The sequence below is a fragment of the Bubalus kerabau genome, chromosome 11, assembly GCF_029407905.1.
Source record: "Bubalus kerabau isolate K-KA32 ecotype Philippines breed swamp buffalo chromosome 11, PCC_UOA_SB_1v2, whole genome shotgun sequence".
Taxonomy (NCBI): domain Eukaryota; kingdom Metazoa; phylum Chordata; class Mammalia; order Artiodactyla; family Bovidae; genus Bubalus; species Bubalus kerabau.
Window position 1 is genome coordinate 33,650,793 of NC_073634.1, and position 19,501 is coordinate 33,670,293.

Genomic DNA, 19,501 nt, shown 5'->3' on the forward strand with positions numbered 1-19,501 from the left:
CCCTGGGTTGGGAAGATCCCTTGGAGAAGGAAAGGCTCCCACTCTAGTATTCTGGCTTGGAGAATTCTATGGACTGTATAGTCAGTCCATGGGGTCACAAAGAGTCAACACGACTTAGCGACTTACAGTTTCACTTTTACTTTGAAATAAGACTGCCTTTTATCTTTACCCAAGTTAATTTCTTTTGCTGAATTGACCAATTTGACCATCTTGACAAGTTGTTTTAATTTTAATTAAGCATTGAAACAGTTACTTTTTTTATTTTGCAAAGAAAACAGTGAATCTAGAAGTTTAGAAATTTGAACAGACAGTTCTAGAATTGCATTTATTTTAAAGTAGTGAGTTGGTGATTGGAGAAGGAAATGGCAACCCACTCCAGTGTTCTTGCCTGGAGAATCCCAGGGACGGAGAAGCCTGGTGGGCTGCTGTCTATGGGGTCGTGCAGAGTCGGACACGACTAAAGCTACTTAGCAGCAGCAGCAGCAGCAGTGAGTTAGTGGGGGCTTCCCAGGTGGCACTAGTGGTAAAGAACCCACCTGCTAATGCAGGAGACATAAGAGATCTGGGTTTGATCTCTGGGTTGGGAAGATCCCCTGGAGGAGGGCATGGCAACTCACTCCAGTATTCTTGCCTGGAGAATCTCTTGAACAGAGGAACATGGCCGGCTACAGTCCATAGGGTCGCATGGAGTCGGATATGACTGAAGCGACTTAGCACGCAGGCACAGTAAGTTAGTGTGGGTGTAGCATCATAAAGCAAAAAAGCAAAATTTGAAATTAGGGCTGCTCCCTGTTTTAGTTCAGTTATTTCTAGCAGAACACTGGGCTTTGGAACAAAGTTGGGGGCAGGTTTGGAGCATTTGAGTTGATGCATTCATCATTTAAGCCAACCTTTATTGAGCACTTTTTGTATTCCAAGTGCCACATCAGGTGCTGGGGCTCAAGAGAAGTAAGATTGTTTCCTACTTTGAACTAGCTCTCAGCTGGACTAGTCCTTCAGGGAAATTTAATTTCATCGTAGGACCTCCACGCTGTAGACTTCAGAGGAAGCATTTTTATTTGGGGTAGACCTCCAGCAATGTTTTTCAAAACGGGCTATCTGTTAGAATAGCCTGCTGTGCTATGCTCAGTCATGTGTGACTCTTTGCAACCCCATGGGCTTTAGCCTGCCAGGCTCCTCTGTCCATGTGATTTCCCAGGCAAGCATACTGGAATGGGTTGCCATTTCCTTCTCCAGGGAATCTTTCCCACCCAGGAATCAAACCCGTGTCTCCTGCATTGGCAGGAGGATTCTTTACCACTGAGTCACAAGAGAAGCCCATTCAGGCTCTACTGTATGCCAGTTAAATCAGAATGTCTTGGATAGGGGCCCAGGTGAACCTAATGTGTAGCATCTCTCAACTAATTGCAGCTTGAATTACGGACAGGGCCTGGCAGGTGAGAGACAGAGCTTGTGGCTGACAAGTCCCAGGCCCCTGTGCTGAAGGGAAGCCCCTGCTCAGTAGCCCTTTCTGACAAATCTTGCTTTTCTCCTTTTATGCCCAATTCCCCTCCACATTGTTCTCTGGACTCACAGTAGTTTGTAGTTACCTCCTAGTTCCAAGGAATAGCCAGGAGAGCCCAGGCAGGCGGGGAGAGGTAGTGATGGGGTAGTATGCTCACAGGTGTGGCCTCTAAGGGCACCTTCTGGGCAACTCTAACGTGATGGGATTGTCTTCCATGATAGAATCCATTTAGGGACTGTTTCCTGCCTTCTTGATAATGAGGAACAAGTTAAAACTATTCTCAGATTATCTTCCTCCCAAGGAAACAAATTGTCAGGTTTTGAGTATGTGGTTCCAAGGGATCTGCTCTCAAAGTTATTTGTGACTTTTATTTTGCTAAACACAAAGGGAAAGATGGGGAGGCAGGCTGGAATGCTGGCTGTAATCTCCTCGGTCCCCAGAGATGTCCCCTGAGGTCTGGGTGATAACCCGACTCCTATTGTTCTCCTTTAGTCCTAGAGATGGTCACTGGACCCGGAACAGAAGGTCAAGTGTAACTTTTGCACAGATGTGAAGAATGATTATGCCTCTGAGAGAGGAGCACTGAGGGTTCAGCCTGCTGGCTTGTCTGGCTGGGCTCAGGGCAGGCAAGGTGTGCAGGGAGCCCACTCCAGCTGCTCTGTCTTGGTGCAGCCTAGACCCGCCGGGGCAGCCACACTTCTTTTTCAAACTGAGAACCCATGCAAATCATCCTTTTCTGATTTTAAAAGGGGAACAACATATATAAAGCTTCTTGTAAAAATGATCCTGTTCAGAATACTGCATTTTCTCAGAATTAATGGTATAGGTAATCGATCCATTCAACAAGAATTTAATGGGATGGCTCTCTCATTCACGCATCTGTTGCACCAACACCCATGAAATTTCCTGTAGGTTCAGGCTCTGTGCTGGGTGCTCGGGGGACACAGATAGAAACATGTTCCCTGCTTTCCGGAAACAGATGTCTGATGGGTGAGGCAGACACGGAAGCAGCTATCCAAAGGCACGATGGCACTGTACTTTCTTCTATTGCAGGCATGTACCTACATACCTGATGGGGACCCCAGAGGAAGGGGTGATCAGCTACGGGGGGACGGGTAGGGAAGGCTCTGCTGGAGAGGGGATGCTTCAGCTTGGCCTGTGAGAATCAGTGGGATTCCATCAAGACAGAAACAGCAGAAACACAGGTGCGTCGATGGGGGGATCTTACCTGAGTTTCAGGACTGAGGGGAGAGTTGGAGAGGAAACCAGGATGCGAAGAGTGTTGTGAGCCACGCTGTGGGGTGTGGGGATTGTCAACAGGGCCTCTGGAATGTTTTCAGGCACATTTGTGACGGAATTCTACCTTGTTTTAGAAAGTCAGGCGTACATTGTGGAGGAGAGATTCAGAAGTAGATTAAAGTAACGGGAGGCTGGTAGAAGTGAGAGGGACTGAATAGGACAAGAGGGGGCAGTGGGAGAACTGAGACAAAGGTGAAGGGTGACCCAGAGACAGTGACGGGCAGTCTATGGGCTCGGGGGGAAGGGAGGGGCTGGGAGGAGTTCAGGGCCTATGGCTTTTACGAAAAGATGGGCAGTGGTGCCATTAGCTAAGATAGCCTCTCCTCACTCCTTTTAAAATCTGTTTCCAGCCCTGGCTGCATGTTAGAGTCCTTAGAATCATTAGAGTTATAATATTTAAAATAGCACATATAGGCCTCATCCCCACCAAGCAGACTCCAGGCCTGAAGCCCAGGTATTGGTGCTTGTGAGAGGCTCTTCCACGCTGCTGGCCTGGTAGCTCTCCTGGGAGAACTGTCCTGGCCTCCTAGGCATCAGTCCTCCCTGCTCTCTGCATCCTGTGTCTTCTAGAGCTCCCTTACTACCCTCCCATCTGCATTTACCAGCAGTTGTGCTCACTGAGGACAATTAGAAGAATGCATTCCCAGAGAGGCTCTCTGGACTTGGTCCTGGCCTTTGGGAATTCTTGTAGAGGACTGTCCTAGCACGAGGCTCATGCAGAAAGATGTTTTACAAGCATTCCAGCCAACTACATAGTGAGAACTCACTGACCAAATAAATCCCTTGGGATCAAAGCTGCTTCATTCAGATCAGGCCTGTGGACCAAGAGGAGGCCCATTGAGAAGGCAGTGAAGCTGTGACCAGTGGAGTCTGGGGGAAGGGGGGCTCTGAGCCAGGCTGGGTCTGGACACTTCTGGGGTCACGTGGACTTGTCACGGAGGCTTCTCCACCACAGGGGTGGTAGGGGTGGTAATGCAAAGATTAAGAGGCTTCCTGCCACTTTTTTCTTGAGAAGCATAGAAAGAGTAAGGCTAGAGTAGAGAGGAAGTCTTTATCCTGAGGCAGTGCTTCTCAAGTGTTGGCGTGCACATGAATCGCCTTGTTAGAATGTGGACTCTGATTCGGCAGGTGGGGCTCCCCATACTGTGTCTCCCACACATGCTCCAGCGATGCCAGGGCCGCTGGCCATGGGCCTCATGCAGAGGAGCAAGGACTTAGAATGCATCTTGATGTTTCTATACGATTTTAAAAATCACTTGGGTATTTAGAGAAGAGAGGATTTTAAAAGAAGTTCTTTAAAACGTTACCCTTTCAAGCTAGCTTCTGAAAAACCTACACTGTTAGGGAAAAAAAATTTAGAAAAATTGAAACTAAAAAGTCTGTATGAAGTACTTGTACTCATTAAAAACAAATTTTTAAAAAAATGCCCCTTTCTTGGGGATTTGTGAAATCAGTATTGACCTTTCCTGTTGGTGAAATCACTCGTGATTTTAGGGGAGGTGGGATGTTGGCTCCTTAAATGTCTTTTCTGCCATCATGCCAGTGCTTAATATGCCTGTAACAGTGAGTGAGCCTTTCATTTTAAACAAAGGTTGGCCCCAGATAGTTCATTCAGGCTAAGGTGTGAATGACAACAGAGGACTTTACTTGAGCACAGATTTTTCTGGGGGTGGGAAAGATGAAGAGGAGGAGGAGAAGGCGGTGGATAAAGAGGGGGAGGGAGAGAGAGGAAAACGGAGGAAGGAGGGGGAGAGAATGAAAACAGGAAAACCTTGTTAGCCATAGAGGGTGCATATGGCAGCATAGGATTAGAGAGAGAGGTGAGAATGACGGAGGGTCACTTAACATACGTCTATCTCCACTCTCCTGGTTTTACCAATTTTAAAATATATCCTGCTATTACTTTTTTCTTTGCTGTCTCTTCAGTACATTGGTTTTTCTCTCCTCCTCCACTGGTGTCACCCTCCTACCATTCATTCCCTCCAACTCTCACCATTTCCATTTCAGATGTAAAATATTTTGGTTCAAGAAGGACTGGATATCTACTAGACCTGAACAGATTTTGTGATTTGTATGCATAGTCCTTAGAAAGCGGTGAGACTGATTACCAAAGCCTGAGAGTGCCCCCTGGTGGTCAGTACTGAGATAAAGAACATGATTTTCCTCTATTAGTTATTCTCTTGTAAATTCCACTAATAGCCTTTCAGCTCCAAATGTGCCAGACTTGCGCTAAGGATAGACATGATACTTTTCTTTATGGATATCAAAGTTCAAAGGGAGTGTGAGTTACTAAACATTGTAGAGTATTTAGAGTTTTAAAAGCCAAGAAAAAATATGTCAGAAAAATGTTCTTTATCTTTAAACCTTCTTCTTTTTTTTTTTTTTTTAGAAAAGTGGATAGAAAGGTTTTTTTCCTAAACCTATTTTTGGACTACTAGGTCTTAAAGTTGGGTTATTTTCATTGCAAAATTCCAAAAGAATTTTTCTTTAAAATGTATCAAATTAGATAATCTTTAGTATTATTTTCAGCTCTAAAAGTGTAGAATTCACAGTCCTTTCATTAGCAGAATTACAGTCATTAAATGATAATATTGAATTTATAATCAAAGAACACTTTGCACTTCTATCAGTACAACTCTCAAGAGGGTAAAGAATCCGCCTGCAGTGCAGAGACCTGGTTTCGATCCCTGGGTTGGGAAGATCCTCTGGAGGAGGGCATGGCAGCCCACTCCAGTATACTTGCCTGGAGAATCCCTGTGGACAGAGGAGCCTGGCAGGCTAAAGTCCGTGGGGTCTCAAAGAGTTGGACATGACTGAGTGGCTAAGCGCATGGTGTACTACGGCTCTACAGCTGTGTGTGCCAGCTGGCTTCTTTAGTCCTCACAGCAATCCCATATGGTTCATACTGTTACCATCATCACACCCATTTTCAGATGGGGAAACTGAGGCTCGCAGCGATCAAATAACTTGTGAAGGGTCTCACACATCTTTCAAGTAGCAGAGCTGGGATCTGATCCTGGGCATCCTGAGTCGAGTGCTTATGTGCTTAACCACCATGCCATAAAGGACTCAAGAGTGCCTGAATTAAGTTTAAATAAACTTACTGTATCCTGTAGACAGAAGGCTAGAAAAGCTAATGGATTGTGGAATCTCCCCTGGGGGTGTGTGTGTGTGTTTTAATAAAGTTATCACTTGACTACAGTGATCTGGGTAGTGTAAAGCAATTCTGGGGCCGCTGTTGTCTTGCCCTACGAGTGAGTGGTGGAGACGCTAATCAGCATCTGTTGATGGGTGACTTCTCAAGGGCTTTTATAGCCTTACAATTCTATTAGTCTCTCCATAAGAAGCAGGTTGTAAGGCATGAAAGGCAATTTATCTTTTAAGAATTAAGTGAAATCCTTTAAATTCTTGTTTTTGTGCCTAAAGCTATCTTTTGATAGAAATGTTCTTTCTTGTGTCATGTCAGTGGTATGGTAATTTAATCTGGCTTTTGAAATTATTGTTATCTCTTGCATAAGTAAAGGTGGCTACAAGGAATATGTAGATGGAATATGCCAATGCAGGAGACGTAAGATATGAGGGTTCGGTCCCTGGGTTGGGAAGATCCCCTGGAGGAGGAAGTGGGAATGCACTCTAGTATGCTTGCCTGGAGAACCTCATGGACAGAGGAGCCTGGTGGGCTGCTATCCATAGGGTCACACAGAGTCGGACATGACTAGAGCGACTTAGCACACGCAGCTACATGGAATATGCAGGCACTGTGGACTGGTGGAACAGAATCATGGAACATTCATAGAGTTACTGCAGTGATTACATTGAAAATATTTTTAACTTCGCTGTAACACACATACATAAACACACAGTATATAACCCCTCTTAAAAGTTTTTGTGTATATCTGATATCCCAAGGTCTGGCAGAGAGTCTGGTTTGGTGTAGAGTAGATGCTCAATACATGGCAAAGCGAACTAAGTGAAGGAAAAAATCGTGGAAACATTGAAAGTCAGTATGCCCATCTCCACGCTGTACATTTGTTCCAGTCAAAGCTTTGAGGAGGGTAAGTGGGAATTAATGTACTCAAAATTAATGTCCCACTAAAAAAAAGAATCCTTGGCTTAGAATCTTTTCTGAAATGCAAGAAAAAATTCACTAAGTTGGACTTTAAAAAAACCATAATTCTTTATAAAGTGACCTAATTTACTCTGAAATTTTCCTTTGCATTATCAATAAATAGAACGGTAAGAAAATGAAAAAAATTAAGAATTATCATAAGATCTTAGTCTACTTAACAGAAACTTTTCTTTTTAAATACATCTTATGTGCATTGTAGCCCAACAATGATGCTTAATTTAAATATTACTCATCTTTTAATTTAAAAAACTTAGCATGCTTATGTTATTCTATTATTCTGAATTAGAATCACTCAATAGAAGGCACTCACATATGTTCAGTTCAGTCGCTTAGTCGTGTCCGACTCTGTGACCCCATGAATCGCAGCACGCCAGGCCTCCCTGTCCATCACCAACTCTCAGAGTCCACCCAAATTCATGTCCATTGAGTCAGTGATGCCATCCAACCATCTCATCCTCTGTCATCCCCTTCTCCAGCCCTCAATCTTTCCCAGCATCAGGGTCTTTTCAAATGAGTCAGCTCTTTGCATCAGGTAGCCAAAGTTGGAGTTTCAGCTTCAACATCAGTCCTTCCAATGAACACCCAGGACTGATCTCCTTTAGGATGAACTGGTTGGATCTCCTTGCAGTCTAAGGGACTCTCAAGAGTCTTCTCCAACACCACAGTTCAAAAGTATCAATTCTTTGGTGCTCAGCTTTCTTTACAGTCCAACTCTCAAATCCATACATGACTACTGGAAAAACCATAGCCTTGACTAGACGGACCTTTGTTGGCAAAGTAATGTCTCTGCTTTTCAATATGCTATCTAGGTTGGTCATAACTTTCCTTCCAAGGAGCAAGCGTCTTTTAATTTCATGGCTGCAGTCACCATCTGCAGTGATTTTGGAGCCCCCCAGAATAAAGTCAGCCACTGTTTCCACTGTTTCCCCATCTATTTGCTATGAAGTGATGGGACCAGATGCCATGATCTTAGTTTTCTGAATGTTGAGCTTTAAGCCAACATTTTCACTCTCCTCTTTCACTTTCATCAAGAGGCTCTTTAGTTCTTCTTCACTTTCTGCCATAAGGGTCATGTCATCTGCATATCTGAGGTTATTGATATTTCTCCCGGCAATCTTGATTCCAGCTTGTGCTTCTTCCAGCCCAGCGTTTCTCTTGATGTACTCTGCATGTAAGTTAAATAAGCAGGGTGACAATATACAGCCTTGACGTACTCCTTTTCCTATTTGGAACCAGTGTGTTGTTCCATGTGCAGTTCTAGCTGTTGCTTCCTGACCTGCATATAGGTTTCTCAAGAGGCAGGTCAGGTGGTCTGGTATTCCCATCTCTTTCAGAATTTTCCACAGTTTATTGTGATCCACACAGTCAAAGGCTTTAACGTAGTCAGTAAAGCAGAAATAGATGTTTTTCTGGAACTCTCTTGCTTTTTTGATGATCCAGCAGATGTTTGCAATTTGATCTCTGGTTTTTTTAAAACCAGCTTGAACAATCTGGAAGTTCACGGTTCATGTATTGCTGAATCCTGACTTGGAGAATTTTGAGCATTACTTTACTAGCGTGTGAGATGAGTGCAATTGTGTGGTAGTTTGAGCATTCTTTGGCATTGCCTTTCTTTGGGATTGAAATGGAAACGGACCTTTTCCAGTCCTGTGGCCACTGCTGAGTTTTCCAAATTTGCTGGCATATTGACTGCAGCACTTTCACAGCATCATCTTTCAGGATTTGGAATAGTTCAACTGGAATTCCATCACCTCCACTAGCTTTGTTCATAGTGATGCTTCCTAAGGCCCACTTGACTTCACATTCCAGGATGTCTGTCTCTAGGTGAGTGATCACACCATCGTGAATATCTGGGTCATGAAGATATTTTTTTGTACGTATGAACTTGATATAACTCTGAATTTTTTGTCACTGTTGTTGGTCATTGTTTTATTTGAATAATTAAATGAAATATTTAACTTTCTTTTTGAAAAAAGAAACAGCCTACTTCTACTTGAAAATATTTTGGGAGTTAACATATGTAACTATATAATGATAAATTGTACTTACTTTAAAGCTAGTACTTTAAAAAATGCAGTTAGATTGCCCCCTCCCCAATTAGTGCAAGATTGTGAATTTTGAAGATATGTAATTCAATGGAATTCACAGCCAGAGTGCTAATGGAAATGTTTATTAAAGAGAGAGATGCATGCCTTTTACACTCATGAGAAATGTGCACTGCCCATTGAAATGCTTTGACTGACCTTTTGATTTTTTTTTTCTTCAAGGTCCTGATCATCCCCATTGTTTGTCTTACAAACTAGAACTTGGATCAGACCAAGAAATTCCCTCCGACTGGTATCCATTTGCTACTGTTCAGTTTGGGATCCTTGATACCACTGCTTCAGGGACAGAGGTCAGGTCTCTGGGGGTGGAGAGTGATGTCCAGCCTCAAAAACACATTCATCATCGGGCTTGCTACAACATCCAGGTACATCCCAAAGCCCTTGGGGTTAGGATGGGACTTTTGAAGCTGTGACCTGATTTGGCTTTAGATTCTTGTTTGCCCTCTTAAGTAACTTCCTGTGTATGTATGTATTAGACCTAGAAAAGAGCCCAGTTGTGGAAACTTGATGGTCACCAGTGAGCCTAGTTCTTCCCCTCAGTTCTAGAGAACATTAGGAACCTGAGGACAGTGCCATGTACTTAACTCAGATCTCAGTGAAAAACAGGGCATTAAAAATAAGTTCACATTTCAGAAGCATATTTGTAATAAAGGTTTTATCAGAATAACATTTCCCAAGATGTGTTCTATGGGACATATGTCCCATATAATGATCTAAGAAAAAAATAAGTTGGGGAATGCTATCCACTTAATGTTGAACAAGGAAGTCCTGCAGTAAAGAAACTTACTAAACTTAGCTCAGTCTCTCCCTCCTTGCCAATTATGGAATCTTGTCTCCCTTGAAACGCCAGTCAGTATCTTGTGTAACTGTATTCTGTGGTGCGCTGTTTGGGGAAATGCTGAGTTACTGCGTCACCACAATTTTAAATGTTCACCATCAGCTCATCTGCGTTCTTGAGCCGGTTGAATTAGAGAGTGAGGTACACTTGCACTTGTTCCTAAGCTTGCTTTTCCTTCTCAGCTTCAAAGTTAGTAGTTACAGAAATAACTTCTGTCACACATTTCCCATAGCATCTTGAAATGGTGTGATTATATATCATTAGCACCAACTAGCGGTTCTATAATATAGTAACCTAAGTCTGAAATTGTCTTTATTTTGGACTGTCTGTTCAGAAGCCTGTATGTTCCGGTCCAGTAATGTTTTCTGTATTGGTAAAACCAATGATGAGTGGGTGCTATTCTGTGCGTCCCTTCAAAACCAAAGGACTGATTCAGCAGCTGGGAATTGCCCTGGATGATGCAATATGTCACTCTCCAGGTCACATCCCCTTCCTGGGGCAGCCTGTGTCCAATGACTGGTGGATCAGGGGTCTAAACGCCCTTCTGCCTCAAGTTGCAATAACCCTGCAGGGCCATCCTAGCTTCATCCCTCTCTGGGGATTGGCTAAAACCTTTACTGTGACTGCTTTGTAGGCCAGCCTCTCTCCCTTCCTGTTCTGCCCCTTTCCCTCCCCTCGTCTCCCTCCCCTCCTTCTCCCTTTCTCTCCCCTCCCCTTTCTGTGTCAGTCAGGTGTTGACCCCAGGAGCTCTCCACAGTAAACTTCTGCACCCCAGTCTCCATCTCAGCATCTGCTGCTTGGGGAAGCTGACCTGTAACACTAGGCATCTAAGTGTTACGTGTGACTGAAATGTGGCTCAAGTGCGCATGGAGACTTCATACCATCTGCCGTTCCTGGGATGCGCCAATTTCACATAGTTTGTAGAGGACCACTCAGAGTTATGTACCAAAGTCTCTTTAGCTTTGATGGCAGTCGGTTTCAAAATGTTATCTTCCATTTAACAAGTATTTATTGAGCAGTTTCAACGTGCCATCTGCTGCTGTAGATGCTGAGACACAAAGGTGAAGTCCCTGTCCTCGTAAAGCCTACCTTCTAGTGACAGGACAAAAAGTAATCAGTAAGAAAGTACCATAATTTGAAGTATTGACAAACTCAGAAGAGAATAAAAGAAGGTCACAGGATAGAGAGGGATGGAGGGCTTCCTCATCTAGAGTGGTCCCGGAGGGACTCTGTGAGGAGATAACGTTTGAAAGGGTGAGATGACAGAGGTGAGGGACAGGTGGATGGTTTGGCCCAGATGGATTACTATTGTAAACTAGTTTGTTTTAGTTAGAGGGATGATTTTGGGTGTACTCTGAATCTCAGGGAGGCCCGAAGCTGGATGTGTGGTACTTGGGGGATATAATTGATCACATGTCTAGCTAGATTTGTAAATGTCTTATCAGTATGTGTATTCTGTGTACACCTGTGTTTGACTGAGAAGCAACTTTGTCCTCTTCAAGATTTGACCCTAGAGGGAAGGATTTAGGAGACTTGTTGTCCAGAAGGAGAGCAGTGTGCCTCACTTGGGAACGGGCATGGCAGGGTGGAGGGGCTGTGTTTGTGTGCAGAGGATGAGGTGGCTACAGTGCTTGCTGGTTTACAAAACAGAACTCAAGTGTTACGCCGTGTTGCGTTCATTAATGCTTCCTCCTGTTTTGCTTTTGCGCAACAGGTTGAAATAGAAAAGAAGTGGATTAAAATCGATGGAGAAGACCCGGATAAAGCTGGTGACTGCGTAACTCAGTAGGAGTAGCAGGAGTCAGTGATGATGACCCACTTTGCAAATACATAATTGACAGAAGCCACACCAAGTCCTCTACTGCTGTTCAGCGGGAATGACAGACCCACTGGCCGTGTTTAGGGGAGTTTAGACCTGCAAGCGAACCAACTATCCTTTATGCTTTGGATATGTTTGTGCCCCAGGGGTTTGATCTAAAATGTGTCTTGAATTTTTGTGATGTTTTTATTTCCTAGTAGAACTCAAAGGCACTCTTCTCCAGTGTGTGACCTCACAGCCACTGTCCAAAGCATTTTTGATTTTTGATTACTCGGGGGCTGATTGTTTTCCACTCTGGATTGATGCCATGTTTATTATCCTCCAGCCCCATCTCTTCTTATTAAGTTAGCACCTGTGCTAGAGGAGAAGGCAGTTGAAGGAGACATAAACCAAAGTACTTAATTTTCCCTCTTGCTCTTCTCTGAAACGTGGCTATTGTAGAATGATGTGGAAACCACGAGCTAAAATGGAGATGTGGAACTATCTCTGATTCTGAATTATTTATCTTCCTGTCTTGTTATCACATTGGTGAGTAATCATCAGCTGTATTTGGTACCTCTCTTTCCCCCGTGGTATTATTATTTTCAAAATGTATTTGTATGCTGATATGTGCGGCAAAGACGCGTTCTGTTATTATGCATATTTTAGTACAAGTCACTGCAACATACTGCCTTTTGCTTGGAGAGATTCCTTTCAGAATGAAATCCTAGTATGGACACTAGTTAAAATATTAATGTATGTTAAAAATGAATTTTCATAGTCCGTGAATGTTGCTTCTCAAAAGTGTAGACTCTAAGAATGTATTTTGATTAAGTATTATTTGTAATTAACACAAGCCCCTCTTAAGTAGAAGTCTGAATCATGATGATTTTATGCTAGTCCTGCTAACATGCTATTTATGCTAATTCTGCTTAATTTAGAGTGATTTTCTTTAAAAGATGAGCAAAGTGAAAGATACTAGATTATTTTGTCTACATTTCTAACAAGTGATATTTCTGTTTTTCAAAGTCAGATAAATGTTTGTTTTTTTAATGAAAAGTCAATGGCATTAGCAGTTATAATTCTGTTTATAACTTCCTTTAAGTGTTTACAGTGAAAAGTCAGACTTCTACATTTAGGAAATCTATGTTCTAGGTATTTTTTTAGTAGGAAAAACATGGAAAAAAACATTATATTAATACACCTTCAATTTATGTTGATCCTTAAATATGATTAGGAGATATTTTTCTCTATTTACCAGATTTGTTTTGAGTCAAAACTGATATGACAGTATTCTTCCAAACAACATTATCTGTTGGCCCTCATACATTTTATTTAATGTTATATTACATTCATTTTAATCTGTTCAAAATGCAAATTAAAACAAACATTTATGATGGTTTGTATCAATCAGCAGATTTACTGCTTTTCATTATTTTACTGTAAAGGCAAAGAATGCAAAAGTTGACTGTTAAAATGAATTGGTATTGCTCTTTTTAACTTCACTTGATGTGTTGCTCATAATATCACATGCTTGAGACTTGCTATAGATATATACGAGAGCAAATCTGTGTGTGCATCATATAAAAAAAATTCTACCATCCTGACTCACCTGGTGTGGCACATTCTGGACTGACTTCAATCTGCTCAGAGCAAATATGGAGGCAGGCTGAACTTGGTGCTGCTCCATGGTCCCAGGGATGGTAACTGAGTTAATTACTGCTGGTCCTTTCAGATCTGTTTTATGGCATCCTGCCCATAAAGAACTCAGAGTCTAATTCGGATGAACTTAATGAATATTTACACCTCAAAGTAATTTCAGCATAGGGTCCAATTAATCACCCCTCAGGCTTTCCAGGTTGCCAGCATGTGCCGGCACCTCACTGCTGGAGTCATTTATTCACCAGCCCTCCAGCCTTCAGACGCATCTCAAGATTCAGTGCTGAAAATAATAACGAAAAGCTGACTGAAGCCCAAGTTGAGGTTTTGTGGCAATGCAAAGGGTGATGGTAGGAACAGCAGGGTTCTGCAGCATAATTGTTCATTTGCACATCTATTAGGGTCCTTAAATATTCATTACTTAGCATTAAATTAACATTCTCTGTTGGGTGGAGAGAATTTTTAATACAGTTCTTCTGACCTGAGCTGTGGCAGAAGGTCAAATGTGATCTTGGTGCTCTAAGTGAAAAATCAGGTAGAGTCCACTTAGACTTACAAATTAAAAAGTAGAATCTCCTTTTCCAGAAAGTAAACGATGATCTTCAAAACAACAATGACAAAAACTCCTTCTTTTAAGGTCAGGAAGGGAGGAAGGAAGTGAATGAAGGAGGAACTACTCCTTAATAGCATTTTAATTTAGGTAATTTATTTAGATCAATGCTTTATGAGTTTGACCCATTAGGGGTCTTTTGTAAAAGTGACTGAATGGCAGACTTCCAAGCAGTTGGCCAGTTTGGGATGGGTTGCTCTGCTCTAATTGGTCTGGTCTAGTTGCCTTACCAGTCAAAGGATCGTATTAACTCTGTAAATGAATTCATGGCTTGATGGTTACCTGATCAGTTGTACAAATCTGAATTTAAGGACATTTCCTTTTTTTTTAATGGGACTAGAAATAGTTTATCCATTTAAAAAGAATAAAAAAAAAGCCCTCCTTAACATAAATAAAGGCTGGCATTTTGACCTGATTTCTGTGTTAGGTAATTGTAGGGTTTTAGTTCCCTTCATTCTGGGTTTGTGTTTTGATATAGCCCTTTTTCTTTTATAAATTCGGTCAGGAGGCCTTCCTTAATAATGACTAAGTATTATTATATCTTACTCAAAATATGATTTTATGTCATCAATACAAATATAAAACATATTGAGCCTTAATAATCATGTAACAAAGTATTTTGTAGATTGCATATTGATTTTTTAAAAATTAAAGATGTATTTCAAATGATTCTTGATATGCAATGGACTTATATCTTCTTTTGCAAGGTCTGGGGCTGTTTTTTTAAGGTATGAAATCCATTTCAATAACCTTAAACAATTGACTCTGTCAGACAAATGCGTGCTTACATGTGTATATGCTCAGTTGTGTATAACTCTTTGCCACCTCGTGGACTGTAGCCTGCCAGGCTTCTCTGTCCACGGGATTCTCCAGGCAGGAATACTGGAGTGGGTTGCCACTTCCTTCTTCAGGGGATCTTTCCGACCTAGCGATTGAACCCATGTCTCCTTTCCTGCATTGGGAGGTGAATTCTTTACTGCTGAGCCACCTGGGAAGCCCCCAGACAAATGTATACTGCTTCACTATTAAGGAGTTAGTGTACATGGTGTTTTGACACATCCTGGAAAATATCACCATCAAAGTACAATTTGTGATGTTAAAGAATTATTTTTGAAAGAGGATATAATCATTATTCTCATGAGGAAATGATATGAGTGTGTGCCCAAGTTTTACTGTTAAGATGTTTGTTACAAGTGGTTCTAAGGAAAATTCAAAAGAGCAGAGACATGTACAGGAAATAAGGAATTCTGAAATGAATTTACAAACTGATGCAGAATGGATTGGTCCATAGGGCAATATTAGTAATAATTTCCTCTACCCCCACACAGTTAATTTGTATGTTATTATCAGTTTTCTAAAACTTACAGAGTTGGGAAATAACTCAAGGACGATAGAATCTGTTGATAATTTGGATAAATGAACTAGTTAAGACACTTTACAAAGTCTTTCACAATTTTTCCCAATAACTGGACGAACTTTGTCCACAGGAGAATTCTAAGCAATTTTCAAACTTTTGCAACTAGTATTAGAGAAATGATGTGCTTTCAAAGTGATTTTTTTAAGTTTAGAAAACTACTTTTATCAAATTGTACAGAATCTATTTCAGGTAAGTTGTATGTTTATGGGGTATTAAAGATACGAAGATAAATCAGTTCTAATGAAAACCAACCTAAGAAACTCTTCACCTGCTCTTTGTATGAGCAAGCTGCCTGTGTTGAAATTCAATTTTTACCTAGCTATTGCAGTTAAATTTCAAAATTGCATCAGGAAATAAACCTTCGTAGAGGCTGGATCATTGGGAACTGTTTTAGCCACTCCTGGAATTAACAGGGCTTGACTCTTGTTCTACAGGAACAACAAAAAGATTCAGTGATATAAGCTGATCATATTTGTAACAGAATTTCTCAGATTCCATCAGTCATTTCTTTCCTGTTTTGTTTCAGCTCCACCCAGACTCTCCTGCCTTCTCTGCGTAGTTGCATAGTGTTTCCAATGCATTTTCTTGCGTCTGTCCCAGCCCCTCCCCATTCTCAGCAGCTCCTCCACTCCCAAGACCATTTTTTGCCCTTACCTACCCACTGCAGTGTTCTTGCCTGGAGAATACCAGGGACGGGGGGAGCCTGGTGGGCTGCCGTCTGTGGGGTCGCACAGAGTCGGACATGACTGAAGCGACTTGGCAGCAGCAGAGTCCTGAAGGACAGGGCTGGGTGTATTTGATTGAGCCATATGACGCTGACAATATGTAACCTTTCTTGATGGCGATTTCATGGTGCTAAACCTAATTACCTTCATGTTTCCCCAGTTTATATGAAATAAGTTTTTTCTTATAATTATGTTAATGAGTTCCTACTTAGAACTGGCATCTAAATATGAATTTGTCAATTTTTAAAGCAAGATAGAATTGGTAGTCAGAAAGCAAAAGGATGAGTTACAAAAAATACCTTAGGTTAAAGCTCCAGGTGATACAGTGCCTTAAAATCATGTCCTGTCTGTCAGGAAAATGGATTAGACGAGTTGCCCCATGTTTTAAAAGATTAAAGTTCATTTCTATGCTACTGCCTAGGGAAGAAGTGCAAATCACAGTTACACTTCAGAGACTGCAGCGTTTCCCTCATCTTCACCACACCTATCTTCTCCAGAAGAGGTGTGAAAACCTCAGGTGGGAGGATAGCACATTTAAATAACACAATTATGTGTGTCGACATTTTCCTGAAAAGCCCATTTTTGTGCTCTAGAATTGCTGTGAATTCTCTGTAATATAAGTTGTGGTATACTGTTGAAACAGAAGAGGGCACTCTCAGGCAACCTGCTGCTAGCCAGAATGAGAAACAGTATTTTGCTTTGGTGGTGTTTGTATATATTATGATTAATAAAAGATCCTGGGGCCATTTTGTAAAGCATTTCAAAGCATGGTGAATCCAGTGGAGTATGATTAAAATTAATGCAATAGACAAACACTTTAAAGTATTCTTAATGCCTTGTCTAAAAATGCTGTTGAATACAATTTTACACGTCCTGAAAATTTAAATACCATACTTATCACTAAACATTTCTAAGTACTAAGGAGACAAAAAAAAAAGTTTTCTTTCTTAACACATTTGAAAAAAACTTTTTTAAAATGAGAATTAATAAACTCTAAATCTGCTTACTTTAAAAAAATGTGTAACATATTATAATGAATCCATCATGTTTGGCTTCTGAGCTTTCAGGTACATGTATCAAGATTGATGTGATCTCTAAAGAGCTCCAGCCCAGAATTGTACTTTCAGGTTCTGAGGGAAGAACAAACAAATATTTGCTTTCAGGAGAATATTCCATGCCACCTCGACTCAAGCCTTTACCCTGTTCAGCCCTCCAAAATTAGGAATGATCATTGTCTTTTCAAGATGGGTTCTGTGTTTCTCTCAGAAATCTTTCTGGGTGGATGATATCATTCCCTTATAAAGCCTGTTGAAACAATGTGTTTCTAAAAGTTGTGGAGCATGAATAGGTCTATGAATGTGGTTAAACACATGAGGCCTTCTTAAACCTGTCTTCCACACCCTGAAGTGCAGAAGGCTTGTTTAAGACATTGGGTGCCTTAAGTGGTGACTTTGAATCGCCTCGAAATGCTGTGTGGCCACGGATCCCATTAATTGTCTTGCCGATTCTAATGTTTATCGCATTTCTACTGGGTAACTGCATTTTTCTAGGCACTGGGGATAAACAATAATAAAAACTGTAAATTCTTGTTCTTGTAGAGGATATATAATAGTGGGGGAAGTAAGACAATAAATTGTTACCAGGCTGTGGTCATTGCTATGTAGGAAATAAAAACCGAGAGAGTAGCAGAGAATGCCCTTTCAGATAGGTTGGTCAGGAAGGTCCTGTCTGATGAGATGACATTCTAGCAGACCTGAAAGAAGCGAGAAGAGTGTATCCAGCAGAGGGAACTCCTAGTGTAAAGGTGCTGCAGTAAAGGTATACTTAACTTATCAGAGGCACACCAAGGAGGCAGGTGGCTATAATGTGGCCAGGGCAGAGGGAGCAAGGAGGATGGTTGGGGGAGGAATCAGAGAGACTGTGGGTAGGTGAGGGAAAGCAAATCAGCAAGGCTTTGTGGGTTATGGGAAGGACTTTGAATTTTATGCTGAGTGAAATGCAAACCACAGGAGGTTTTGTGCAGACGAGTGACATAAACTGAGTTACGTGTTCAGATGGTTCCATGGACATGGAAGCAGAGCAGTGAGAGAAGCAGAACAGTTAGGAGGTTACTGCAGTAACCCGGGTGAGAAGTAAAGGTGACTCTGAGTTGTGATGGGAAATGAAAAACGGTTGGACTCAGAACATGTTTGAAATAGTTAATAGTGTTTGTTGATGGGTTGGGTCAAATTCCCTAAGTGAGGGAAAGAAGAGAACCAAAAATGACTCCCAGAATTTTGGCCTGAGCAGCTGTAAGATGGATCTTTTATGGAGAAGGGGAAGACTATTGTAGGAGAAAGTTTGGGGAGATAGATCAGAAATTCGGGTTTGGATGTGTTAACTCTGAGATGCCTGTTAGACATTCAAATGGAGACAGTAAGTAACAATTGGATATATAAGGAAGGACAGAAGGCTGGGCTTGGAATATGACTTTTAGAGACGTGAGACTATATGAAATTACCTAGGAGTGAATATAGAGTAGAAGTGGTCTGAGGACTGAACCTTCGGATTCTCCAAAGTTCCAAGGTCAGGAAAGTGGTTGATCCAATTAAAGAGACTGGGGAGGAGCAGCTTGCTAGAGTACGTGTCATCAGTTGCCTCATGCTGCTGATTGGATGAGGACAAAGAATTGACCACTGAATCTAGCAACATGGAGGACGTTGGTGAACTTGACAGACAACTCAAGTGCATGTGGAAACAGTGAGTAGATGGTTTTGGGGGAGAGCTTGGCTGCAGATTTGAACTTTGGGGCAGTAGCTGGTAAGGATGAGATCTTACACGCTTCCACCCTTGAAACCTATCTTGGTGTTGGTCTTTACTAATGTGTCTTCTTTGTTGTTATTTTTTTAATCTTAGTGATGTTGACTATTACTAAAATTCCCTCCTCTTTTTCTCATTGTCAACACTTACAGAAAATGATTCCTTATCATCTTTCAATCCCATGTCATCCGAATCTTATGTTTCCCTCTTCGGATGTGCCCATTTCTTCAGTTTTTCATTAACTGTATGTATGGTGTTAAAATGTTATATATTCATACTTCAAGATAAATTCAGCCATTGCTTTGATCACCTCTTGTTTTGCTTTTAAATATTCTTGATTGAACTTTACTGGTCAATGTCATTTCAGGTTAGATATCTCATTTTAGATTTTATTATGAAATTTAGAATAATTGTAAACTTGTGAATACCTACAAACTCCTCCAAGTTCCTAGAAAATGGAATATACACAACTATTTATTTAGTAGTTTTTATATTTATATAAGAGTTTGTACTTTGATTCTTTGTTATGGTTTTCTGATATAATAATACTTTGTAGTTTTCTAGTAACGAAGTGAATTTTAATAAAACATTTGCAAAAAGTACAATTTAAGTAACTAC

The 19,501-nt window shown here is 41.3% G+C and overlaps 1 protein-coding gene across 3 annotated transcripts in view; it reads left to right on the forward strand.

Moving 5' to 3' along the window:
• STON1 (stonin 1) overlaps nucleotides 1-14,611 on the forward strand; it is a 56,062-nt gene extending 41,451 nt beyond the window's left edge. For all 3 annotated transcript variants that reach the window (XM_055540043.1, XM_055540044.1, XM_055540042.1), the window contains exons 3-4: nucleotides 9,200-9,402; nucleotides 11,590-14,611. In XM_055540043.1, coding sequence (XP_055396018.1) covers nucleotides 9,200-9,402; nucleotides 11,590-11,664 — 278 coding nt within the window. In that variant the 3' untranslated portion in view covers nucleotides 11,665-14,611. The remainder of the gene's footprint in view (nucleotides 1-9,199; nucleotides 9,403-11,589) is intronic.
• Nucleotides 14,612-19,501: the final 4,890 nt, after the last annotated feature.